Consider the following 27,963-nt stretch of genomic DNA (forward strand, 5'->3'; position numbering starts at 1 on the left):
AAGTGTGCCTCCAGCGCTGGGCTCTCCTCATTCCGCACGGGGACAAGAGACAGCAAGATGTGGCCACTTCATCCCACTCTCCTGAAGTTTTTAGTCCCACAGTCTACCTTTTTCCACCGGAAAATTCAGGTTTTCTGCTAAGAGCCAAGTTTGAAGACCATTCTAGGAAACCTGGAGCCAAGGAAGCCTGCCAGAGAGCTCTGTCGGGAGAGCCAGAGCCTTGCTGAGGGAGGGAGGGAGGGAGAGAGACAGAGAGAAAGTGGGTAGGAGGGGGAAGCTTTTTAATTCTCTGAGAGATGTGTGCTATGTTCGGCCATTCATTCCCAAAGCTGCTTGAAGCCTTCCTCCCAGGAAAGGTGGAGCTGGTGGCGAGAAGCCGGAGGTGAGAAGACGCCTGGGAGGGCAGATAAATCCATTTTCTAAGTTTCCTATGGGGGGACAGTTTTAGAGCCCAGTGAGGCTTTGAGGCACCCTGAAGATGAGCACCAACCACAGCACGGTGGGCCAGTTCCTCTGGCAGGGGCCGGTGTGTGTTGGCTGGAGGCAGGATCTAGAAGGGGCTGTCTACCACCTGGCCAACTGCTTCCTGCTCCTGGGCTTCATGGGGGGCAGCGGGGTGTATGGATGCTTCTACCTCTTTGGCTTCCTGAGCACCGGCTACCTGTGCCACGTGCTGTGGGGCTGGTTCGATGCCTGCGGCCTGGACGTCATCCTCTGGAGCTTCCTGCTGGCAATGGCCTGCCTGCTTCAGCTGGCATACCTGGTATTCCGCCTGCGTGAGGGCACTCTCCCCAAGGAGTTCGATCTCCTCTACAAGACACTGTGCCTGCCCCTGCAGGTACCCCTGCAGACCTACAAGGAGATTGTTCGCTGCTGCGAAGAGCAGGTCTTGACTCTGGTCACTGAGCAGACCTATGCTGTGGAGGGTGAGACACCCATCAACCGCCTGTCCCTGCTGCTCTCTGGCCGGTAAGCTGCCCCGTCATTGCCCAGCATTTCTTTTCCCAGCCACCTCTTCACATTTCCCAACATGTCCCTTTCCGTTTCATGTCCCTTTCAACCGAGAGAAGGAAGGATGTGGTGAGTCAAACAGACCAAAATGGATTTTTCTAAGTGCAGGTTTGCTTCCTCTTTCTTAGCATTTTCCAAGAGGAAACCAGATCACAAGGCACCTTCTTGGTTGGTAAGAAAAATTGCGTTTGTACTTGCTGCTGGGAGGTGTGGGGTGGGTGTTTCTTGAGCCCTGGCCTGAAATGAGCAAACACACGCCAGTGTGCTTTGCCTATCTCTATAAGCCTTTAGGGGAGTGCTTCTGGAATACCAAACATTTCAAATAGACTAATTTGTTCCTTCCATGCACATTCAACAAATATTTGCCAAGTGCCAACTATGTGCAGGGAACAAGCCAGAAACAGACGGGGTTTCCCCTAACCATTTGTTTTGGGGGTAGCCTGTGTAGACTCTGTATGGGTAGCCATTCTGCGTACAGTCAGGGATGAAGAAGGAATATCCCTGAACCTCTTTTTCTATCCCTGGTTTTTACAATGAGATTCTTGCTGACCAAGAAGTCAGCTGCTAGTAATCTGAGGGGCAGACAGTAAGGGTAAGGTGGTCATGGCTGTACTCCTTTGAAGAAGGCCAACAGTCAGACAAGGTAGAAATGGACTTTATCAGTATTAGTGTGCTGAATCAGCCTGGATGGTAAGTATTGACCATTGGCTGATGCCTTCTGAACAAAAACCACAGGGCCCTGTGCTACACACTTTTTAGGGAAATATGGGTTTTTCTAAACATTGCCCTAATGGTTCAGTGTATGGGCCAGAGCATCAGACAATAACTTTTACCCTGTGTATACTTGAGCCGGAACTGTGAAAAGCAAGCAAAGCATTTCAAAGGCTTTGTGCTCTACGTTTTCCCCCAGCTCTACTTTGTTTTCTCTTTATTGAGACCAAGAAAATGTAGTAGAAAATATTAGATAATAATCAGAAGGATTTGAAGAAAAATAATGAAACCAGTTAAAACTGCCATCTACACAGTGGAAAAGAACAGAAGAATTTGATGATGTTGATGATGGTGGTAGCACAATACTACTGATAGTAATAATAAGAAATTATGTATTAATGTGCAGATTCCCAAATGCTTTTTATGTATGGTTTCATTTTATTTGGAGTCAGAGTGAGCTATCAGGTTTCAGAGGAAGATACTTCATTATATTTATGAGTGAACATTTTCATGTAAACAAATACAATTGTTTGTAAATGAATATGTGTAAATACAAACACAAAGGTCGTTATGACTCTTGCCTAAATGTTTGCTATTTAAATTTCCATGCTTGAAATAAAGACAACTGAGGGAACTTGCTCATGCATGAAATTCATGATGTTACTTGCACCTCATAGCTCTTCTGTTCGAAGTAGGGAATTGAGACTGGTGGGAGAAGTACCCATTCCTCTGTGTGATACTCATTTGCCGTCAGCATATTATGACTATTGTGTGACTCAGGTATCCTTTATATGATGGATTTACCATGAACTTGTGTAAGACATCTTCATTGTGAAGGTGAGAGGGGAACTTGCACTCTCAATATGGCTTTCCTTAGTAGTCTCAAAACCTTAAGTCAGAAACTAGGCCATTATGATGTTTTTCTCCTCCTTGCTTGCCATGGTTTGGGTTAAAGTTTGTGTTACTGCTCTTGTTTTGTTACCTTTTTGTAGCCATCCTGACTCGGCTTTGCTAAGCTGGAAATGGGGGAAGAGGCTTCTAGTAGATGATCTGGTTCTACCTTAAAAAGAGAATCCACCAGCCTTGGGCTGGTTACAGTGAAATACCAAACACCTTAAAGCAGCAGAATAAAAACTCTGTGCCAGGAAGTGAGAGCCCCTTGTGCAGGCCTCCCCTGTCTCATAAATAAGCTCATCTGGAGTCCTTTGACTCAAACCTCAGAAGTCTTTTTTTGTTGTTTATTTTAATAAGGCAGTTCTGTTCAAGACTTAGCCGAAGTGACTTGCTCAAAGTCTACCATCCTGTTAAGCTCTGCTTATTGCTGGAGAGTTTCTCTCATGTAAAATTCAAAGCACAGACTCCCATATGTGCAGGCTCCTGGGCTGGCAACCAGCTGTCTAAGCCTGCTGCTTAGGAGGAAATTACCTGTCGCCAAGAGATCAAGAAGGAAGAGATTCAAATGATAAAGGACATGGTATACCAATTTAAATGACTTGCTGACTCATTACTTTTACTCACACTCTAAGATATTTCCTTGGGTGGTCAAATTCCTTGCCTGAGGAGCGGACAGGATGACGGGAAGATCTGATCCATGCTGCAGCAGCTTTCTTCTCTCCTGTTGTCTCTCTTAGAGAAGGCTTTCCTTGAGGTTTTGGTATTCCCAAGGGAGCCCTTTCCCCACTCCCTCCCTTCTTTCCTTCCACAAATTTTTTAAAAAATTTTTTATATTTCCCTTCATGGTCTTTTTTTTTCTTTCCCTCTCCCCTTCTCCCCTCCCCCCACCCCCCACCCCCCACCCCCAGTTTGTCTGTTCTCTGTGTCTATTTGCTGCGTGTTCTTCTTTGTCCGCTTCTGCTGTTGTCAGCGGCACAGGAATCTGTGTTTCTTTTTTTTGTTGCGTCATCTTGTTGTGTCAGCTCTCCGTGTGTGCGGCACCATTCTTGGGCAGGCTGCACTTTCTTTCATGCTGGGCAGCTCTCCTTATGGGGCGCACTCCTTGCACATGGGGCTCCCCTACACAGGGACACCCCTGCATGGCAGGGCATTCCTTGCACGCATCAGCACTGCGTGTGGACCAGCTCCACACAGGCCAAGGAGGCCCAGGGTTTGAACTATGGACCTCCCATGTGGTAGACGGATGTCCTAACCACTGGGCCAAGTCCACTTCCCAAATATTTTTTTTTTTAAGATTTATTTTTTATTTATTTCTCTCCCTATCCCTGCCCCCCCACTCCCCACCCCCAGTTGTCTTCTCTCTGTATCCATTCGCTGTGTGTTCTCTGTGTCCCCTTATATTCTTGTCAGCAGCACCAGGAAGTGTCTCTTTTTTGTTATTGCATCATCTTGCTGTGTCAGCTCTCTGTGTGTACAGTGCCACTCCTGGGCAGGCTGCACTTTTTTTGCACTGGGCGACTCTCCTTATGGGGCACACTCCTTGCGTGTGGGGCTCACTCCTTGCGTGTGGGGCTCCCCTACATGGGGGACACCCCTGCGTGGCACGGCACTCCTTGTGCACATCAGCACTGTGCGTGGGCCAGCTCATCACACAGGTCAGGAGGCCCTGTGTTTGAACCCTGGACCTCCCACATGGTAAGTGGGCACTCTATCTGTTGAGCCAAATCCGCTTCCCAACACAAATATTTTTTAAGACTGCCATGCTAGAAACTAGGGATACAGTGTTAAATATGAAAAATAGTGCCTGCACTCATGGCTTACAATCTATCAAGAAAGTCAATAACTAAGAGTTGCCATAGTGATTAATAATGGACATAGTATTTCCAAGGAGAAATGCAACATGCAATGAGAGTGTCACCTGTAGATCCAACTTTTCTGGGAGGTTAGATGAGACTTCCTGGGAGAAGGGATGTTTAAACTGAGACCTGAGTTTAAGGTAAGGATGGGGAAGAGTAATCCAGCAAGAGGGGACATATTAAGTGGAGACCCTCAGGTCAGGCAACATGGCACTTCATTTTCACTTGTATCTTTTCATTACTCAGGGAAGTTCTCCTGGCAGTCTGTATTATTACCTGGTCTTTAAGAAGCAAGTATGTTTCTGCCACCAGAGGCTGTGGGGTAACTCTCTACTTCCTTGACTAGATTTGAGACCTAGATCCCCTTCTGTCTTTCATCTTTAGGTTATTAATTGTTGATGGTCTTTGGCATTTTGTAAACACACATATATACCTAGAATCATTAAGCGCAAGACTCAGGAGTGAAAATGTCTCATTGTCTTGAACTTGGTAATATGGCTATACCTCACTGCAAAGGAGGTAGGGAACCATAGGTTTAGCTATGTGCTATGGAAGAAGGGGCAAAGCAGATATTGGAAAATAGTCTGCCACTGGATTTTCAACTTCCTTTTCTATCCCCTCCCTTATCCACTTCTCAATATCCTATTCATCTTTCAAAACTCAGCTCAAATATCTTCTTTGAGAACTCTGCCACCTGAAGATAGAATTAATATTTCTACCTCTTCTACATGCCTGTTCTACAAAAGCATTTATCACATTGACTTGCTGCTGTTATTTATATGCCTGTGACTTCCACTAAATTGTAAAATCCTCAAAGGCAGGGACCAGACTATACCATGCCTGCTTTCCTAGATGTCCAGGAACACAGGACATGCTTCATGCATGTTTATTTAGCAAACAAAGCTCCAGAAATAATGGAATAGATAGCCCTCTCCAGATGGACAAGGTGTACCTTAGAGATCTTTTTTATCTGTCTCTTTTGCCTGATAGAGGCACTTGCTTGCCTGATATAACTCACTTTAGCAGGTAGATTGAACCTGAAACCTGCTGAGTTTTCTGGGAAAAAGAGCGAAAAGTCCATTCTGTATTCTAATCATCTTCTGGAAACAGCAGTCACATCTGGAATGCACTCACTGCGCCCTCCCCCTAGGCATCGTCAGTGGCATGCCATCCAATCTGGCATGTGCTGACAGAATCATTCTGCCTTCCTTGCACAGGGGTTGTAGCACGCTACCAGGTCGCAGCCACACAAGAATACAAAGATAGCAAGCAGCATTAGTGGCTTTTTTAAACCCTGACTTTTAAAACCAAGCCTATGAATATGAGCAAGTCAAGAACAACAGTTTATCCTGTTGGTTGTGTTGAATAATAATATTTATAAAATTAAAACAAATTAGTAGTTAGGATTCCTGGGTGCAGCCATGGAAACCCACTCTAGCTAGCTGAAGCCAAAAAAAAAATGTCTTTACTAAAAAGCATAAAAGGGTTTCTCACCAACAAAAGGGATGCATCTGAGTCTCAGGTAGGACAAGAGACAAGACTATGTCCTACTAGGGCATTTTATGTGATTTCAGGTCTCTGTCCTCTATGGCATTTTGGGGTATATATTTTTTCAGAATCTAAATTGCATGATTTTAAAAACCAAGGTTTTGGGAGTAGATGTGGCTCAAGCAGTTGAGTGTCCACCCCCACTTGGGAGGTCCTGGTTCCCAGTGCCTCTTAAAGAAGACAAACAACAAGCAGACAATGAGCAAAAACACCGAACAAGACAATGAGGAGACAATAAGCAAAAACAAATGAACAGGGAGCAATGCGGCTCAAGCAGATGAGTGCCTGCCTCCCACATGGGAGGTCCTGGGTTTGATTCCGGTGCCTCCCAAAGGAAAAACAGACACTTGGGTTAGGCATTCACCAGAAGACCATCAGCTGGACAGGGTGCATGGGCTCTCATTGTCTAAAGACAGGTGTTATTGTCATCACTCTGTGGCTAGAGAGGGGAGGGGAGGGGCAATGTTAGGAGTAGCTACTCTACTACCTACCAAAAGCTCCAATAATAGGGCAGCAGCATGCTGTCATAAGTACCCTGATTTTTTCTGCCAAGCAGAATCTTGGTTGTGCCACATGATAGCTGTGGAAAGTTAAGCTAGTCGCTCAACTTTTCTGAGCATTATTTTCCTTAGATGTAAAATATAAAGAAGCATAATCTAACTTGAGTTATGGTAAAGATTAAATAACACTTATAAAGTGTCTAGCACAGAGTCTGGCACATAGTGAACTTCCTCCCTTCCGTCAAAGCCAGTGGCTAGAGCAGGGATTCTTAAGCAGGGGTCTGTGAGCTTGAATTGAAAATTCAAAAAAAAATTATTATTGTGGGAACATGTTGGTGCAGGTGTGATATATTTATTAAATAATACACAGTATAGTGTGGACTTAGTAAGGGACCCATGGTTTTCACCTGACTGGCAAAGGGATCCGTGGAACACTGTGGGATACAGTGTAAGCATGTGATGTGTAAAGCATGATCTTCATGTAGCTAACTGAGAAAGAGGTAAGGTGGGGAAGTTGCCCCAGGCTGAACCTCTAGAGCTGTGGCATCCTGTAGAACTTTCTGTGATGATGGAAATGTTCTGTATCTATGCTGTCCAATGTCATAGCCACTAGCCACATGTGTCTATTGAGCACTTGTGCAACTGAGGACCTGAATTTTTAATTTTATTCCATTTTAATTAAAGTAAAAGAAATTTAAATAGCCAAATGTGGCTAGTGAACAGTGGAGTTCTACAGCAGTGGCTCTCCATCCTGGCTCTACGTTAGGATCACTTAGGGAGAATTAAAACTAATGATCTCCAGATGCACCTAGAGCAATTTTTGTTTAATTGCTGTTGGATGAGACCCAGGCTTAGGTATTTTTTAAAAGCTCCCCCATGCAGCCTGGAATCGAGAACTACTGGTAAAGAGAAGAAAAGTGAGGCCTCAGGAACTCTTGATGACTTCCTACTAAATCTAAACTACTTCCATTCAGTACCCAGGCTACTCCTGCTTTGGTTTTACTGTGTTTTAGGTAAGGTCAGTGTGTTGGAATATTCATACTACCCTCAGTGAAGGGGGTCTGGCAGCTCTTCCTCTTTTCCCACACAGTCTCTTCTCTCACTTTGCCAGGGTTCGTGTGAGCCAGGATGGGCAGTTTCTGCACTACATCTTTCCATACCAGTTCATGGACTCGCCCGAGTGGGAATCGCTGCAGCCCTCTGAGGAGGGGGTGTTCCAGGTAACAGGGTTCCCCATGGCAGGACCACCTGCCTGTCCCACTGTAACCTAGCAATTTCCCCATGTCTGTCTTTCTCCTCTCACATCTGTCCTTTGAACCACTGCCAGTATGATGCCGGCTGCGGGAACATTCCTTTAGGGAGAGTGTCTGGGCTCCAGCAGAGTTGGAGCAGGGTAGGCAGGTGCTGACCCCTGACCCTTCCAGAAGATCTCAGTGATCACAAGATAAAACCATGCTCCTTAGGGGGTAACTTAAGACCTTTTGTAGTCTCCAGCCACATGCCCATGCCCTCCCACCCTCACATTTTTGCTCAGATCAGCCACGTTAAAGCACTAGCACTTTCCCTGAACATAATGCATTGTTTTTGCAACACCATGCCTTGGCCACTACTGTCCCCTCTGTCTGATTTACATTTCCCCTCCTAGACTAGGTTATAGCTTCTCACTTCCTATGTGAAGCCTGCCCAGATTGACCTCACCAGCTTCTACCCTCACAGTGTATTGTTCCTGTTTGCGTGCCTTTTTATCCTTTAACTTATGCTGGCTAGTAATACATACTGCTCTCTGTTCCAGGGATCAGGTTTTCTTTCTATCTTCCATGTGGTGAACCTACCCCGCCCCCCGCATGGGGCAGCTTTCCTTGTGGGGCACACTCCTTTCACGTGGGGCACCCCTATGCGGGGGAAACCCCTGCTTGGCACAACACTCCTTGCACGTGGCAGCTCTGCACGTGGGCCAGCTCCCTACACAGGTCAGGAGGCCCTGGGTACCGAACCCAGACCTCCCTTATGGTAGGTGGATGCTCTATCAGTTGAGCCTCAACCACTTCCCAGCGCGTGGTGAACTTTTTGAAGACAGACTCTGGGCTCTGTCTACCCGCCATCTCCAGAGAACAGTGCCTGGAGCACAATTGGAGTTCACATGTTCAGTAAAGGTTTGCTGAACTGGCTTGGCAGTGGCAGCTGATGTCTCCAAGCTCTCCAGGGGTCATTCACACACACGCAGGCAACACCCTCTGAGGTGGGGGCCTGGCTGCTTGGTACCGTCTCTCCTCTCTGCCAACCTTTCAGACTTTGGTTACCTTCTTTGTAGTTCTTTATGAATGACTAGCAGGCGGCAGGCACGAGGTGTTATAGTGCCTCATTTATTCTCACAACAACCCTATGGGTAATATATATACACACTCTATATTACTTCATTTAACAGATAAGAAAACAGGCTCAAAACCAAGTGATTTGCCCAACGCCCTACAACTAGAAAGTGGCAAAGTCAGGTTGTCTGTAGCTACTGTCTCTGTACTTTTTGATAATGTCAGGAGGCACCAGAAGACTAAACTTCATACATACACACTATAAACACTTATACAGACCCCCCTGCTCAGATAGTTTGTGGGTCCTGGAGTCCATGTGTCTCCTGCCATTTCTATCAGGGAGTCCCTCAAGCTGGCATGAGCCAACCCTGGAATAGACACATGCTGGCCGTGCCCCTGGCTGGGCCTGCTTCCACCCCCCCCCGACTCTTGGCTCTGTGAGGACAGAGCTGAGAGGCCATCCTGTCCCATTGCCAGGCCACAGACCCCTTCATGTAATATCCCTCCTCCCCACCACGCCTCCTCTCTAACCAGCCCAGCAGTCTCCTTTGGACACTCCCGCAGGGCCATAGGCACCTCTAGCAGGGCTGAGGCAGGCCCTGCGCTAGCCAGACCAGCACCCTATTTCTGACACGGACACCAAGAAACAGGTGGTAGATAAGCTGGGTGTCCTCCCCTAAGTTATGCTCAACAGGAAGGGCTCTAACCCCAGATGGCCTCTCAGCCTGGAACGTAAGAACGAACGCACGCCTCCTGTTTATATTTTTAGTGTGCGCCTCCTTTGGGAGCAGTGAGAGCCACACGTTTGCCATTGGCTGTGTGAAGTCCCATCTCCTCTTTGCAAATGTCAAGTGCTGTCCCTAGTTATAGTTCATCCTGTACTTGCCCTTGGCACATACATAGTCTTTGTTTACTGTGAGAATAATCTACAGTGAATGCCTGGATTCAAATTCACATTGTGCTTAACAAAATAATCAACATTTTGTCATCTCTAATTTGATTAAAAAAGAATTTATTGATGGTCGAGCACTGTGACACTATCATTATTCATCTAGAACACAGCATAGAACGTATCACACAGAAGGCATCATTATTTCTTCTGTTTGCATTGTACCTCACGGAACCCAAGGCCAATTTATATGTTATCTCATTTAATCCAGGCAGCAGACTTGGCCCAGTGGTTAGGGCGCCCGTCTACCACATGGGAGGTCCGCGGTTCAAACCCCAGGCCTCCTTGACCCGTGTGCAGCTGGCCCATGCGCAGTGCTGATGAGCGCAAGGAGTGCCCTGCCAGCAGGGGTGTACCCCGTGTAGGGGAGCCCCACGCGCAAGGAGTGCGCCCTGTAAGGAGAGCCACCCAGCGCCAAAGAAAGTGCAGCCTGCCCAGGAATGGTGCGGCACATACTGAGAACTGACACAACAAGATGACACAACAAAAAGAAACACAGATTCCCATGCTGCTGACAACAACAGAAGCAGACAAAGAAGACGCAGCAAACAGAAACAGAGAACAGACAACCGGGGTGGGGGGAGGGGAGAGAAATAAATAAAATAAAAATATCATTTAATCCAGTCAATCAACCTCTGAAGTGAGTATTTTTTTTTAAAGATTTATTTATTTTTATTTATTTAATTCCCCTCCCGTCCCCCGGTTGTCTGTTTTCTGTGTCTTTTTGCTGCGTCTTGTTTCTTTGTCCGCTTCTGTTGTCGTCAGCAGCACGGGAAGTGTGGGCGGCGCCATTCCTCGGCAGGCTGCTCCCTCCTTCGCACTGGGCGGCTCTCCTTAGGCTCTCCTTATGGGTGCACTCCTTGCGCGTGGGGCTCCCCTACGCGGGGGACACCCCTGCGTGGCGCGGCACTCCTTGCGCGCATCAGCACTGCGCATGGGCCAGCTCCACACGGGTCAAGGAGGCCCGGGGCTTGAACCGTGGGCCTCCCATGTGGTAGACGGACGCCCTAACCACTGGGCCAAAGTCCGTTTCCCTGAAGTGAGTATTAAAGAAAAAGCAAGATACTTGTCAAAATTTTATCACAAACATTTGCACAATTATGTGGGAACCAGTTATGAAGCAGATTTTCTGAAGAGCTTTGGGGAAGGGTTTTATGCAGGATATGAGAAAGTAACATTTGATTGTTTTGCAGCAGATAAGATTGTTAGTCTTCACTTGATACATTCATTCACTTCAGTGAATGAATACATTGAGCACTTATTGTATAGCAGATACCATTAAATGTTTGTGTGATACATCAATGAACAGACAGATGAAAGTCCCTTTCCTTATGCAATGTACATTCTATAGACATAATGAATAAGTAAATTATTTAAAATGTTAGAGGGAAATAACAGCTGGCTAGCATAAATAGACTAAGGTAAGGGAAATATGGTTGCAATTTTAAATAGAGTGGTCATGGAAGTCCTTGTTGAGAAGGTGACATTTGAACAAAGGCCTGAAATAGGTGACATTTTGAACTCTTGCCTCTCTGGAGGAAAAGCATATTGGGTAGAGGGAAGAGCCAGTGCAAAGGCCCTGAGGTGGGGGAGGGCTGATGTGTTTAAAGTACAGAAAGGAGGCCTGGAACAAAGGGAAGGAAGGGAGAGAATAGCAGGAGAGGGAGTCAGAGAGGCCAGATCATGTAAGGGCAGGGCATATATTTTCTAGATAGAGCCAAAAGGATTTCCTTCTAGATTGGATGTAGTGTGTGAGAGGAGTAGAGGATCAAGGATGACTCTAAGGTGTTTGAGCTGAGCAGCTGGAAATAGAGCGCCTGTCAGGTCAGATAAGAAAGGCTATAGGAAGAGCTGGTTTGGGGGATACTCAGTTTTGAGCTATCTATGGACGTTTAAGTGGAGTCTGGAATTTAGGAGGGGTGAATGGACTAAAGATATAAATGTGGGAATTGTTGACCTACAAATGATACTTAAAGCCATTGGATTGGATGAGATCACCTAGTGAGTGTGGGCAGAAAAGGGACTCAAGAGCTGAGCCATGCAATACTCTAGCATTCAGCAGTCGGACAGAAGTAGCAACAGCAAAGGAATCTGAGAAAGCACACTCTGGAGATGGGAGGAAGTCCAGGAGCAAGTGGCATCCTGGGAACCAAGTTCAGAAAAAGTGGTATCAAAGAGGAGGGACAGATCAGCAGATTTGAATGCTGTGAAAATTTGGCCACTGGACTCCACAATGTAGAGGTCACTGGTGACCTTAACAGCAACAGCATTTGCAGATCACTAGAAGCAAAGTCTTATTGACTTAAAAGAGAATTAGAGGAGTGGAATTGGAGGTAGCAAGTATAGACAATTTTACATGGAGTTTTGCTAAAAAGGGGAGCATACTAATGGAGTAGTAGCTAGCCAGGGAAGTGAGGTGAAGGAAAATGGGTTTTTGTTGTTTTGTTTTGTTTTATTTTAAAATGGAGAAGGCAACAGTATGTACATAAGATTGTCAATGGTCTTTGCATCCTGCTTTAAGTATGTTGTTTAAATCCATATTAACTTTTACTTACACATACCCAATTTGTGTGCAGTATGCTGTTTGGCAATTGTTAGTAAATACACATAAGGTACATCCAGGCTATGGCAGGTTGGGACAACTTCTCAAACTGTTAGTAACGGACGGATTGTGAGTATTAATTGCAGAATTCTTTCTTATGAGGCAACGTGCTCAGAGTAATTAGTCTGATGTCACACAGCTGGTAAAGTGGTAAAAACTGGAATTTGAAACCAGTTTGTGGCTTTGATGTAATTTAGGGCCCAGACAGCAGTGCTGATTATTAGTGGAGGAAGGCTGAGGAAATGGATAAAGGAAATGGAGGAGAGGGGGAGGGAGAAGAGGGGAGGTAATGGAGAGCTGGTAAGCAATGCAGGAATTAAAAGAATTAATCTATGACCTGAAGGAATGTTGGAAAGTCAACCCTACCTTTAATTAGATAATCCACATAAAGTACCGAACTCAGTGCCTGATACTGGGCACCTCTCAGTGAATATTAGCTTCTGTGATTATTGTTGTCATCATCATTTCCAACATCTCCATCCACAAATCTACATCATGAACCCTGCTGACCTTCTCCCTTTTAAAGTATCACATGCAATCAGATTATATACAATCTTGGGATTCTATACCCTTTTTCTTTACTATCCTAAGCATGTTTCCATTTTAACCCTAACTTTACCACCCCTTCATTCTTTTAACAAGGATGTATCAAGCACCTACTGTGTGCTGAGTACTTGTTATTGCCTATTTACCCAAGAAGTGTAATTTAGCTTTGCAACATGGGCATGTTCCTAGATGAATGAATGAATGGGGGATGGGGTGCCCCTTGACTTTCTGCTCTGAAGAGTTTCTTTTCCTCTGTGCCCTTTCCCCGACCTTAGTTTTCAGATCCTTTAGGTTACCTGAGTGGCCATATCAATAACAACGTCATGGGCCTGAATCCCAGGCCAGTACCCTGTCTGCTGAATGCAGCTTGGCATAGCTAGTCAGAAGCCGATTAACAACTTCTTTCTAACTACTCATATCCTTACTCAATATATTATCTTTCTTTATTAAAATGGACTGTCATCAGCATTTTGTCTTCTTTTCAGAACATGGGCAGGCCTCCCTCCTCTCTCTCGAAGTCCCAACAGACTCATAATCTTCTGTAGCCATTAGTGGTGTCAGCCATGGAGCCATAGAAGGCAATTGCTGAGGAGATGGGTGGAAGCTGAGGCTCCAGCAGGAGACGACACAGGGGCTGAATGGCTGGCTCTAGGGCTTCTATTACACGACAGTCACCATATCAGTGCACATAAGTAGAAATTGTTCACTTCTTCAACAAAAGTGAAGCCATTTACCAAGTAACCACAAGTAATTGTATGGTTCTCTGTGCTCAACATGGACGAACTTTTTAGTTTCAGCGCTCACTCTCTTCTCCCCATCTCTCTCAGGTCACTCTGACTGCCGAGACCACATGTAGCTACATTTCCTGGCCCCGGAAAAGTCTCCACCTTCTTCTGGACAAAGAGCGATACATCTCCCGTCTCTTTTCGGTTCTCCTAGGCTATGACATTTCAGAAAAGCTCTATGCTCTCAATGACAAGCTCTTTGCTAAGTTCAGGCTGCGCTTCGACATCCGCCTCCCCAGCCTCTACCACATCCTGGGTCCTGCTGCTCCAGATACAGGGCCAGAGTCTGAGAAGGACGATGAGCAAGTCCGGGAGCCAGCCGTGTCCTCTCCTCAGGCCACGCCCACATCTGTCCAGCAAACACGCCCTCACTCTCCCTCATCGTCAGCTGTCCCCAATCCCCCTGCACCTGCTTCCCGCCGGGCCAGGATGTCTAGGCCCGACAGCGGTGTCCTGGGTGAGGACTCCACCAGTCTGGTGCTGGAGGATTTTGAGGAGGTGTCAGGATCAGAATCATTTATGGATTATAGGAGTGATGGGGAGTACATGAGGTGAGGGGAGAGCTAACGTGGGCACAGCCGCCGGGCTCAGGATCCTGTGTAAGTACTCAGATTGCAGCTGAGCCTGTCAATAGCTGGCCTTAATTTAGCTTGTTAAGAGCAAAACTCCATTTTGTGGAGCCTCACCTCTCAGAGGACTCCTGGAAACTGATGTTAACCCAGCCTTTCAGATAGCAACTCACTTGGGGTACATGCAAGGTATAAAGGGGTTTTTAACTCCTTATTAATAGTGTATTTTGAAAAGTGGGCTAGTTGACATTTTGAGCAGGCAGGTAGGTTGTTCATTGTTTGCAAGGTTGTGCTAATAGCTAAGGCCACAACCAGGCTCAAAGTGATTTTCATTGTAGCATGCATTCAAAAGGAGACAAAAAGCCTGGCATAGTGCTAATTCCATTTGGATTGTCTTCCTGGCATAGAGTCAGTCCTGGAAAGCAGTCGTTATTTAACCTGGACTGGGTAGGCATCTCTATTAAAACTGCATATTTCAAAAAGGCTTGTGATTACAGGCTAATAAATAATTCCTGAGAAGAAAATGTCCCCGCCTTGCTTTCCTCTCCCCCAGTGAAGAATATGTTGATTTTTCATGCAGAGAACTGGATACCACTCTGACTAAATGTCACTCTGATTGGGTAGGTATACTGAGGTCTGGCTTTTCCCAGCAAGCCACACCTATGGGGGATGGAATGGCCTAATGGTACATGCAGAATTTCCCTCAGCGCTCAGAAGAGTATACAAGAAAGACTGTAGGTGGTAGTTCTGGGAAATTGTTTTCATGTTCCCCCTGGCTGCTCTCATAATGCTGTGACATTTTCCTCTGGGACTCCACCCAATCATGGTAGAGGCCTGGATTTTCCTGAGGAAAATCCCAGTGTTTCCTATTGGGAAGGCATTTCTAACTGAGGAGACCCTTCAGAGACTCACTGTTCTTTGGGAAGCACTGACAAATTTTTGAGAAACTAGCCCGGTAAGGAAGGCTTCCAGGGAACAGGAGGGGAATGAGTAGGTATTTGTATATTTTGAAATAAGCTATATAAATTACGAAAAAAGAGAGATGAATAATATTATGAGAAGTTATAGATTCAGTTTCATAGATAGGGAATTTATAATCTCCAGTGGTACCAGTATTCCTAGAACCTGAGTTGAGCTTGTTCTGGGGTGATTCCAAGGGTTGAGCACCCAACAGGCAGCCACTTTCATCAACCCTTTCCCACTGGACTGGTTGGCTCTCCAACTTGTATACCTCCCATCCAGGCATTACATCCTACCATCCCTCTGTATTCAACAGGCCTACCTACCCGTACTTTTTTATCAAGTCACAGCAGTTCTATTTTCTCATGTTGTTCATCATATTTTTCTACTCTTTTCTCTTCTTTCTGCCTTTTGCACGGTTCTTGGTTGCCTGAGTTTATTGCTCCTAAGTGTCTATTTCCTTCCTCTCAGTTCATTGCCCCCTCTCCATTTGTCCTCCCTGTTCTCTTCCACTTTATTGTTCACATTTTTATCTCTCCTATTACCTTATTTTCTTTTTCATCAACTTTCCTGCCTTGCTTTAGGCTTCTACCTAAACGACCTTATACCCCCATCTTACTCATTTTAAAAAATAATTCTTCCGAGATCCATGTATTTCCTCTGTCCATAAAGAAAACCATTCAAGTGAATGTATGAAAATTCCCAATGTTAGATGGCTACACATTTCACACATGAGTTTTCCAAACGTTAGGAGGCAGACAGCAAGTCGTGGCTTCTGTGTCTGGCTCTGCTACTAAGCAACTATATGACTTTTTGCAAATCATATAACTTCTTTCAACCTCAATTTCCTCGTTTGAGGGATTTGGACCTGCTGGCCTCCAGCCAGCCAGTTATGTGAGATACAAAGAAGGAGTTTTTCACGGGAAGAAGAAGCAGCAGTCAGTCAGCAATACAAGAGACACAAGCCCAGGACATCTGACATGTGGCCCAAGTGTCTGTCAGTAAGAACTCTCTGATATATTTCACCAAGACTTCTTGATGAATTGGAGCTGTGCCCTCCCTAGTGGGTAGGGAGTCCTGCTCGACCTGTGAAGAATTCGGAATTCACTACCTACCATGTGATAAGAGTATAGGTGTTGTTCTGTGTGCAGGAAGGTCACAATTCAGTCTCCAACATCCTCAACCCTGATTGCTGTCATATGAAATGGCTCTTTCCAATCCCAACCTTTCCTGAAACTCAAAACAAAACACTGTTAATATTACTTATTTTCTAGGTTACTGGTATTTGCAATATAAAGAGTTTGTTTAATAGAGAGAAAGGAAAAAATATATAGTCTTTACATTCTAAACCACCGAGTTTTCAGAACTGGAAAACATGATAAAACATGATAATTGGCCAAATTTCAGACAGTTTTTCACTTAGTCTGTGATGATAGGAAAATTTAAAACTGAGATCTATTTTTGGAATTGGGTTTTTGTATGTTTGTTTTGACTTATTCTGCCATCCACCTCCTTCTAAGAATATTAAAGTCTTGGATAAGCATACATTTCCTTGTGATTGGTAGAAATCTACTATAATTTCCTTTAAAAAGTAGGGCACAATTCACCATCTCTTCTCTGGCTTTCAATTACCAAAATTTTAAACTCATTGATACTCAACACCAGCACTTACAGAAGAGGCATGAAACTGGCTGAATTCTGCATCAAGAATGGCACAACTTCATCACACTGATACCAGTACTTGTCATTCAGACCAATCTAATTTAAGATCTACTAAAAATAGAGCTGCCACTGAAGCTCTTTTTTGAAGAGAATACATTTTTTAAAAAATTCTAGTGGTGCCCAAAATTGAAGTGCAAATAGGTGCTACTTCTCTTAACAGGCAAAGCATTGCTGCTGGATAATATATTAACACAGGGTCTTTGAGCTAGGCCCTTTTTCAATTTGATTGTGTGGACATACTCCACACTGTTCCATTTGGTGTTTCACTCATAGGTGATGCTCAGGACATACTTGCTAAATGAACAAAGGACTTATCTTTCAGAAATGCATCTCTGAGGTGCCCAGAGATTACAATATGGAGGTCAATTATTATCACGGAAGGAGCCCTGGGCCAGGACAAAATACCAAGGGCCTGAGAGCCAGTTCAACAAATATTTATTCAGTATCTACTGGCTGTTTCAGGCACTGTGCTAGGTAATCACATGAGAAACTGTTGAAAGAATTGAAGATGTTTAATCTGCAAGAGACGGGTAAAGGTAAAATGTTCAAATTTTTAAAAGAAGGGGAATTAGAATTTGACTAAATTGAGTATATAGTTCTTGAGGGCAGAAAGTGAATTAAAAGTTGAGAGTTACAAGGTAAAAGTTTTCAGCTCAGTATTAATAATGAATTGCCTCATAGGGTAGTGGGTTACTCATTATTGGAAAAGTTCAGCCAGGGACCAGAGGAAATCTTCTCAGGGATAGTATAAAGGTGATGAGCTCCTTGGACGATTAAGATGCCTTCTAACTCCGTGGTGCTGAGATCCTACCACTTCACCACCATCAAGAGCAGTTTCCTCATCCACAGAGCAGATCTGCCTTACCAGGTTGCTCTGAGAAGTAACAGATAAAATATGTAATAGCAGTTTGTAAGTTGTAAAGCACTAGTTGAACATATAAATGTATAGGGTATTTAAAAATTCTGTTGTATATATAATTGCTTAGCACTGTCTCTTTTTTGGTCAGAGATACACGGTTTTCTCTCTTATTTTACCCAGTCTGCCTTTCTGGAGTAGGTAGTAACTGGTACAGTCTCCTGATAACCAAAGGAGCAGCCCAAAAGGTGGAAGCCTAAAGAAAACCTCTGATAGCTCCTCAGCCCCTGAGAGATGGCTGTACCTTAGTCTGGATTCCTTTATTGGTTCAAGAGGAAACAGATCAAACTATATTCAAGGTGTTTCCTCCAGAAGTGACTGCCAAGTGCTTTGATAGCTATCAGCGCTATTAAACAGCATCTTTCCCACAGGAAAAAGAACCATTAATGTCTCCATGTGAAATCAAGCAAGATATTCTGAGCCACAGTCCTAAAATCCTTACTCTTTTTCTTCCCACAGCTTCTAGACCTCCTCTCCAGGGCTACTCTCAAGTTATGTCCAAGGCACAGGCACCTTTGGCTCCAACCCACACCCCTGAACTTTAAGGGTGAATGGGTGCTCCTATCCTCAGTGGCCCATGTAGCTCCCTGCCCATGTGAATATTCGCAGGAAGGTCCCGTGGACGCACACACCTCTTCTCACCCGCTAGAAGGCTCATGGGCAGGATCGGTGAGGGCATGGAAGACGCCAGCACTGCAGCTACATCACAGGGTGCTGAAGAACTTTTAAAAACTTGCTCTCAAGAGTCTTCCTTCAGGAAAAGGCAACCCAAAGTACCAAAAGCACAGATTCCATCCTTTAATAGCTGCATGATCTTGGGCAAGTTACATAGACTCTAAGCCTCATTTGTAAAGTGAGAATCATAAAACCCATCTCTCAGGATTGTCATGAGGATTAAATGAGTTGATTTAGGTAAGGCATCTAGCACATGGCTTGGCACCTAGTATGCACTTAATAAATTATTCATTTCTTTTCCCTAGGTAGTTGTATTGAAATATCTGAAAGGATCAATGGAGTCAGCTGCCCAAGATCTAATGGTGGTTCTTTTTTTTCTTTCCTCAATTAAAATCCAATTTATAGAAGTGGAAATGTCAAAACCTAGTTTTCTCTTGAGCTTTGAAGTTCAACTGACAAATCTCTTGTTCTATTTATGAATCTAATGTTAAACAATAGTTTTAAAGGGGAATTTTTACAAACTTAGTTAATCAAATTCCTTAAACACTTTAAGTGGATTTATAAATTTAATATACTCTCCTGTCCCTTCTGTCCCGTCCCCTCCCCCCATGAAACACTTCAACATAGGTTCCAGTTATCTATTGCTGTGTAGAAATCATACCAAAGCAGTGACTTAAAATAGTAACAATAATTTATTTTGCTAATGAATCAGGGGTTGACCAGACTCAGCTAGGCAGTTGTCACCTAGGGTTTCTCATGCTGTTATGGTCAGATAGTGGCTGGGGCTAGAGGCATCTCAAAGACTTCTTCACTCACAGGTTTGGGGCTCGGTCTGGGAAGACTCAAAAAAGCTGAGGGCTGGTACCTCCAGGGATCCTTGGATCTCTCTCTCTCCCTCTCTCTGTCTTTCTCTCTGCCTCTCTCTCCTCTCTCCTCCCTCGCTCTACTCTCCACATGGTGGCCTCAGGGTAAATGTACTTCTCACCTGGTGCTGAAGGCCCTTGAAATGAGTGTCCCAAGAGGGATCAACAGAAGCTGCCCAACCTTTCCCAAACTTGCCTCTGAAGACACACAGCATCACTTCTGCCACATTCCTTTTGTTAAGATAGTCACAAATGTCCTTCCAGGTTCAAGGTAAGGGGTCAGACATAGATTCCACTTCTGATGGAAAAGTGTCAAATGATTTACAGCCATGTTTTAAAATCATGGTTCATTTTGGTCACTGTGAATATATCTGCGGCTGGTTTCCTGGAAGGTGGGAGGTGGAGCGGGGAGCTGCTTGCTAAAGTCACAGAGAGTTTCTGTGTCATCTGAAAGTGTGCAGTAAAAGGAGCCTAAGAGAATAGAAGTTCTGTAGGACTGGGGAGTTGTGCTAAAAGAGACTAGAGAGAGAAACCCCTAGCCTATGAGAGAATTTTTAATTGGATGACCGTGTATGCATCTCAGATCATGCATTCCCATACTCTGAAAAGCACTAAAAGATTCTAGGATGAATCCTTGAGCAGTTTGCAACATTTCAGAACATCTAATGGAAATCTTGCATTTACCTGCAATAAGGTTGCTTTGGATTTTAAAAATGATAAACATATTGAAATAAATATACAGGAGAGTGCAAAAAGTATAACTCTTATATATATGATGAGCACATTCATGGTACCCTCCACTCTGCTCGAGAAGTAGAACCTTACTGAAATCCCCCTCATCCCCCCCACCCCCAGCCATTCCCCTTTCTCCACAATTGCCACCATTATCATTGTTTTTACCCCATAGATTAGTTTTGGCTGGTTTTGAACTTAATACAAACAGTGTCATACGTTGGGTACTTTTTTTTAGCCTGGCTGTTTTTGCTCAATATTATGTTTGTAAGGTGCGTTCTTATCATTGTGTGTAGCAATAGTTTGTTCATTTTTGTTGCTCTATTGTACTCTGTTGTATGAATATACCACAATGTATTGATCCATTCTATTGCTGATGGGCATGTGGGTAGTTTTTAGATTAGGGCGATTGTGAATAGAGGTGCTATGAACATTCTTGTATGTATCTTTTGGTACACATATGTATACATTTCTTGGTACATACTTAGGAGTGAAATTGCCTAGGCATTGATATCTATATGCTCAAATATAGCAAATATTTTCAAGTATTTTTGCCAAACAGTTTTCCTAAGTAACTGTACGAATTTACATTTCCACTACAGTATATGAGAGTTCTAGTTTCTTCTCATCTACACCAATAGTTGCCATTACCCTTTTCCCACCCCCCCCCCACCGCCCATGTCATTTGGGTGTATGTAGCAGTGTACCACTGTGGTTTTAATTTTTCACTTCCCTCATGAATAATAAGGTTGAGTACCTTTTCATATTTTTATTTGACACATGGATATCCTCTATTGTGAAGTGTCTACTCTAAACTTGTCCATTTCTCTATTTATTTGTATGCCTTTTTAAAATTATTGATGTAAAGGAATTCTTTAAATATTCAACTTAAAAGTCCTTTGTTGGTTATATGTATCCAAATATATTGCCTCACTTTGTAGCTTTTCTTTTTTTCTCTCTAAATGATGTCCTTTAATGAACAAAAGTTTTTAATTTCAGTGTAGTAATTTACCTTTCCTTTATGATTAGTGCTTTCTATGCCATGTTTAAGAAATCTTTTCCTTCTCTGAAGACAGTCTCCTATGTTACTTCTTGGTGTTTTACTCTTTATAGCTAGATATAAAATCAAACTAGGTTTGATTTTAGTGTATGGTGGTATTAGTCAGCCAAAGGGGTGCTGATGCAAAATATCAGAAATCGGTTGGTTTTTATAAAGGGTATTTATTTGGGGTAGGAGCTTACAGATACCAGGCCATAAAGCATAAGTTACTTCCCTCACCAAAGTCTATTTGGAGCAAGATGGCTGCCGACATCTGCGAGGGTTCAGGCTTCCTGAATTCCTCAACTCTGTTCTTTGCCATGCCTTTTGTCTGTGAGCCCCCACCCAGCAAGGGGTGAGGACTCAACATCCTAATGATACCTCAGTCATGCCCAGGTACAGATCAGATTACAAGCATAATCCAATATTTCTTTTTGGAATTCATCAATGATATTAAACTGCTACAGGTATGAAATAAGGGTCAAGATTAATTATTTTCCACTTGGAATTCCAATTGACTTAGCATTACTTAATTGAGATGATTATCCTATTCCCACTACTGTTCAGTGTCCCCCTTGGCATAAATCAGTTGTCCATATATGTGCATATCTATTTCTGGATCCTTTTCTATTCTGTTTCATTGGTCTATTTTCCTATTCTTTGCCAATACCGCATTAATTATTGTAGCTTTATAATAAGTCTTGATATCTGGTAGTCATCAACCTTTGTTCTTTTTCAAGTCTTGGTTATTCTTGGCCCTTTCCTTTGTTTGTCCATATAAATTTTGGAATCAGCTTATCAATTTCCACACAAAAAATAATCCCTGCTGGGATTTTTATTAGAATTGCAATGACATTACAGATCAAATTGAGAAAGAACTGATCTCTTTATTATACTGAGTTTTCAATCCATGAACATGGTATAGCATGATTTATTGTAGTCTTCTTTCTTTTCTCTCAGTAGTGTTTTGTAGTTTGTGTATAGATGTCCTTGCACCACTTTTGTTAGATTTATTTCTAGATATTTGATTAATTTGATACTCTTATAAATGCTACCATTTATATTTTTTAACTTTCTAGTTGTTTACTGGCAATATCTATAAATAAAATTGATTTTGTATCTTAAACTGTTAACCAGTGCTCTTGGTAAGTTCACTTACTAATTCTAATCATTAATCCATAGAGTCTATAGGATTTTCCATAGGTACAATTATGTCATCTATGAATAATGAGAGCTTTGTTTCTTCCTTTCATTTATACCTGCCCCCACTTCTCTTTTTCCTTCTTCTACTTCTTTTGGTGACTTGTTACACTGTGTAGGACCTCCAGTACTAGGATGAACAGAAGGGGTGATAGAGAACATCCTTCTCTTATACCTGACCTCAAGGAAAATGTTTCCAATATTTCACCATTAAGTATAATGTGTGCTGTTAGTATTTATAATACCCCTATCAAATTAAGGAAGTTCTTTTCCATTTCTAATTTGCAAAGAAATTTTCTTTCTAATCGTGAATGAGTACTGACATTTATCCAATGATTTCTCCACATCTATTGAGGTTATGTTTCTCCTTCATTTTGTTAGTGTTGTGCATTATGTTAACATACATGAATATTAAAACAAATTTGCATATCTGGAACAAACCCCACTTTATGATTTATTTTCCTTGTCATTGACTTGCTTTGCAAAACTTTTTTTTTTTAGGATAGATTTTGTTATCAAGAATATGCATGCTTTATAAAAGCAATTGGGAAATATGGAAGAGATTATGTAACATTGATGTTATTCTTCTTAAATATTTTGTAGAATTCACAAATGAAGTCATATGATAGGGTCTGAAGTTTTCACCATAATGGCTAAAAATATGTATTCAATTTCTTTAATAGGTATAGGATTACTCAAATGTTCTATTTCTTATTGGGTTAGTTTTGGAAAGTTGTGTTTTTCTAGGAATTTGTACATTTTATTAACCTGTTCAAAAATATTGGCATAAGTGTGCTGACAATAGCACCATTACCCTATTATAATTCTGTGGGATCTGTACTGATGATTTCTTATATTCCTAATATTGGTAATTTGTGCCTTTCTTCCTTTCGCTTAGTCATGCTAGAAGTTTATCAATTATATTAATTTTCAAAATATCAACTTCAGACTTCGTTGATTCTCCCTGTTGTATATTTGTTTTCTATTTCAAACTTGTTTTTATCTTTATTATTTTCTTTTTCTTTCTTGAGATGTGTGCTTAGATAACTTACTTTCAGTTTTGCTTCTCTTTAAATATAATGTATTTAAGGTTATACATTTTCCTCTGGGCACAGCTGTAGCTGAACTCCACAAGTTTGGGCATATTTGGTTTTCAAAATATCTTATCATTTCCACTATGGTTTCTTCTTTGACTCACAGGTTATTTTGAAGTGTATCTTTAAAATTTCCAAACATTTGGACATTTTCTAGGACTCATGTTGTTATTTATTTCTAGCTTAATTCCACTTTGGTCAGAGAGTATGCTCTGTATAATTGTAATCCTCTGAAATTTGTTGATAATTGCTCTTTGGTCCAGGATATGGTTAATTTTGGTAAATATTCACTGCGCCCTTCAAAGAATATCTGAAGTTGTTAGGACTGGTGTTCTATACATGTTAACTAGAGAAGTTAATAATGATGCTGTGCAAATCTTTGTGTTTTTAAAAAAATCTGCTTCTATCACATACTGAAAGAAGTATGTTAAAAATCATGCATCATGAATATAGATTCATCTATTTATCCTTATAGTTTGGTCAATTTTTGCCTTATTTATTTCAAAGCTATGGTTAGTTGCATACAAACTTAGAATTACAATCCTTTCTGGTGAACCTATCCTTTTATAATTATGAAATGCATAATTTATCTTTAGCAATCTTTTAACTTTATCTTTAATAATACTTTTGGTTATTTAGTTTCTTTGTGGTTATTAGCTTGTAATTTATTATTCTTTTAGTGGTTGCCCTAAATATTACATTCTGCATCCTTGACGTATTAAAATTTCATATAAATTTATACTTCTACCACTTCCTAAACAATGCAAGGATATTAGAATATTCCAGGGAAGTGGACTTGGCCCAGTGGTAGGGTGTCTGTCTACCACATGGGAGGTCTGCAGTTTAAACCCTGGCCTCCTTGACCCATGTGGAGCTGGACCATGCACAGTGCTGATGCGCGCAAAGAGTGCTATGCCACGCAGGGTTGTCCCTCACATAGGGGAGCCCCATATGCAAGGAATGCGCCCTGTAAGGAGAGCCACCCAGCGTGAAAGAAAGTTCAGCCTGCCCAGGTATGGTGCCACACACACACAGAGCTGACACAACAAGATGACACAACAAAAAGAAACACAGATTCCTGTGCCACTGACAACAGGAGCGGACAAATAAGAACACGCAGCAAATGGACACAGAGAACAGACAACTGGGGGGTGGGGGGAAGGGGAGAGAAGTAAATAAAATAAATCTTTAAAAAAAAGAATATTCTAGCCCCACCTCTGTCTTTTGTGCTATGTCTGTCATGTACTTTTTTTTATTGTCTTGTATTGTAATCTACATATATTTTAAATTCCTCTAGACATTATTTTTGTTTTTTGCAGTTAGTAGTCATTTAATGATTTACCCATATATTAACCCTTTTGATGTCTATTTGTTCCATGCCTCTCCATGTTCTCATCTATTATTTTTCCTCTGCCTGAAAAACTTCCTTTACTGATGGTGTGGTGATGGAAAAATTTCTTAAATTTTGTTTGCCAGGAACTAGTTTTATTTTGCCTTTAATTTTAAAGGATATTTTTACTGGATATAGAATTCTAAGTTGGCAGATTTTTTTTTTAGACTTTGAGAGTGTTCCATTTTCTTTCTTTCTTTTTTTTAAACTGTGTAACTTTTATTTTTTTTTTATTTTTTAAAGATTTATTTATTTATTTATTCCCCTCTTCCCCCCACCCCACCCTCACCTTGCTTGTCTGTTCTGTGTCTATTTGCTGCATCTTGTTTCTTGGTTCGCTTCTGTTGTTGTCAGCAGCACGGGAATCTGTGTTTCTTTTTGTTGCGTCATCTTGTTGTGTCAGCTCTCTGTGTGGGTGGTGCTATTCTTAGGCAGGCTGCACTTTCTTTTGCACTGGGTGGATCTCCTTATGAGGCGCACTCCTTGCGCATGGGGCTCCCCTACACAGGGGACACCCCTGCGTGGCAGGGCACTCCTTACACGCATCAGCACTGTGCATGGGCCAGCTCCATATGGGTCAAGGAGGCCCGGGGTTTGAACCGCAGACCTCCCATGTGGTAGACTGATGCCCTAACCACTGGGCCAAGTCCGTTTCCCCATTTTCTTTTGAATTCCATTATTTTATGAACAGTCAGCAGTAAATATTATTATTGTACTTTTGAAGATAATGTGCCTTTCTCCCTATGGCTACTTTCTAAAAATATCTCTGTCTTTAAGTTTTAGCAGTTTTACTATGGTATACCTAGGTGTAGTTTTCTTCAGATTAACCTTGTTTGGGATTTGTACTGCTTCTTGAATCTCTAGCTTGATGTTTTTCATAAGTTTAGAAAAGTTATTTGTCATTACCACTTTAAATATTTCTCTGCCTTATTCTCTTTCTCCTCTCTTTGTAGGACTTCAAGAACATGTATGATGGACCTCTTTATTGTGTCCATATATTTTTTATGTGCTTGTCTATATGTTTTCTGTTCTCTGTATTTTCTCTTCATGTTTTATTCTAGATATTTTTATTGATCTCTATTTCCTTTTTGATACACTTTCTGTTTTGGATTTCAGGACATTGTGTTCTGCTTGTTTTCATTTATTGGCTATTCTTTTTGGTCCCTTCTCCTTCTTTTCCTGACCTCTAAATGTTGGAATATTCAAGGGCTCAGTCCTCAGACTTTTTCTCTTATCTCCTCTTCTCCTTTCTTCTCTTCTCTCTTTATACTACTTAGGTGAACTTATGGCTTTAAGTGCCTTCAAAAGCACTGGTTCTCAAATTGTAGCAGAACCATTTTGAAGGATTGTTAAAACAGAGTGTTGGACCCTAAGCCCAAGAATTTATGACTCAATCAGCCTGGAGTGAGGCCTGAGAATTTCCCTAACATTTTCCCCAGTGGTGCTGGTATTACAGGTCTAAGGACCACATTTTGAGAACTCTTATAGATGATAATCAATTCCCAAATATAAATCTCTAGCTGACCTCTTCCCTGAGTTCCAGATCATATTACTTAATATCCAACAGCTACTGCCTACTCATCTTGTCCTCTTGGATGTCTAGTATGGATCTTTTTTATTCTTTGATTTATTCTTTATTTGCATGTGTTTTATTCATTATAATGCCACTAATATTGGCAAGGAATTCCATAAAAGAGGAAATCAGGAAAGATGCTTACAGTGCTTTATTAGCCAAGATACTTACCTCCCTTGCCAAATTCCAACTATGTCTAGTAGGGCTCTTTATCTTTAAACTGAAACATAACTCTTGATTTCCACCTCACTCCCCTTACCTCCTGTCCTATTCTTATCTATTCTTACCTATTCCTTACCTCTATCCTATTCTTCACTCAGTTACTCACATCCAAAACCATGAAGTCTTTCCATAAGTCCTGTTAACTCTATCTTCAAAAGATAGCCTGGGGAAGCAGGTGTGGCTCAAGCAGCTAGGCACCCACCTACCACATGGGAGGTCCCTGGTTCAGTTCCTTGTGCCTCCTAAAGAAGACGAGCAAGACAACAAGCTGACATGACAGCAAGACAGTCAGTTGTGAAAAACATTACATGAGTGGTTGAAACTGAAAGCTAAAGAAGTTCAGCAGAGATAAGCTCATTTCCTACCACTGGGATTAGGAAGTGTTCATGGGCAAGTTGACCTAAAGCTGTACCTTAAAGGACACAGAGAGTTTGGAAAGGCAGAAGCAATCTAGGTGAGAGAAAATGGCAAGTACAAGACGTGCCTTGTAGCTGGAAAGTATAAGACATGCCTGGAGACAAGAATCAATGACTTTGGGGACTCTAATTGATAGGCAATGGAAAGTGAACAGTAAATGATGTGCTCAGAACAGGGCTGAGGGGAGATTGTGTCCAATGACAACCATGAGTATAACAGAGTATAGGTATTTAACAAATATTCATGTTCTGACATATTTGAATAGAGAACAAAGGTGGGAGACCAGTTAAGAGGCAAGTGAAAAGATTTGTGGGACAATGAGGTGTCAAAGTTTGGAACTAGGTGATGGCAATGGGAATAGAGAGGCTGAAACCAGTGACAGATCCTGGGGAGAAGAATTGTCTGGGGAGGGGTGTCAATTATATCTCACAGGTTCTTTGCCATCTTTCCTTTATTGTCTTTTTAAAATATTATTTATTAGAGCAGTTGTAGGTTTACAGAAACATTGTGCAGGAAGTATAGAATTTGCATATACCCCCCTCCCCCCACACACACACAGTTACCCTTTATATCCTTGACATCTTGGTTTCCTCAAACCTCAGGCACAAATCTGAAGAAGTGTAAACAGTGCTGTCAGCAGTTTCACTTCTAATTGTTGGCCTTGAATTCATATATCGACAGGTGTCTCCCACGCAAAAATTTCCCTGGAGGTCACAGGATTTTATTTCACTTTTTCTTCCTGAGAGTGTCCTCGTCTGCACAGCATAGGCCTGCAAACTGACTAAAATATACAATTGCTTCACTTCAGTAGGCGGAGCCTAGGACTTGCTCAGTATCTCATTTAGAGACTGATGAGTCCAGCTTCTAAATTGCAGCTTAA

At 42.3% G+C, this 27,963-nt stretch overlaps 1 protein-coding gene and 1 long non-coding RNA gene across 4 annotated transcripts in view; one reads left to right on the forward strand and one right to left on the reverse strand.

The window, feature by feature from the left end:
• POPDC2 (popeye domain cAMP effector 2) lies at window positions 1–23,953 on the forward strand. 3 transcript variants are annotated; one of them, XM_004480775.5, is made up of 4 exons: window positions 1–969; window positions 7,632–7,740; window positions 13,754–14,168; window positions 18,338–23,953. In XM_004480775.5, exons 1-4 carry the CDS (start codon window positions 479–481, stop codon window positions 18,421–18,423), a joined length of 1,101 nt encoding a protein of 366 aa, XP_004480832.2. In that variant the 5' UTR covers window positions 1–478; the 3' UTR covers window positions 18,424–23,953. The 3 variants fall into 3 exon arrangements, with proteins under 3 accessions (XP_004480832.2, XP_004480831.2, XP_004480830.2); XM_004480774.5 differs by having other exon boundaries at window positions 2–969; window positions 13,754–14,310; window positions 18,338–18,428; XM_004480773.5 differs by having other exon boundaries at window positions 2–969; window positions 13,754–23,953.
• The window catches only part of LOC139438887 (uncharacterized), a 31,159-nt gene continuing 13,628 nt past the window's right edge, over window positions 10,433–27,963 (reverse strand). Inside the window, exons 4-5 of the long non-coding RNA XR_011648667.1 lie at window positions 16,356–27,864; window positions 10,433–10,812 (exon numbers count right to left, since the gene is read on the reverse strand). This is a non-coding gene — a long non-coding RNA (uncharacterized lncRNA). The remainder of the gene's footprint in view (window positions 10,813–16,355; window positions 27,865–27,963) is intronic.

The sequence above is a fragment of the Dasypus novemcinctus genome, chromosome 4 (genome assembly GCF_030445035.2).
Source record: "Dasypus novemcinctus isolate mDasNov1 chromosome 4, mDasNov1.1.hap2, whole genome shotgun sequence".
In the NCBI taxonomy this organism is placed as follows: domain Eukaryota; kingdom Metazoa; phylum Chordata; class Mammalia; order Cingulata; family Dasypodidae; genus Dasypus; species Dasypus novemcinctus.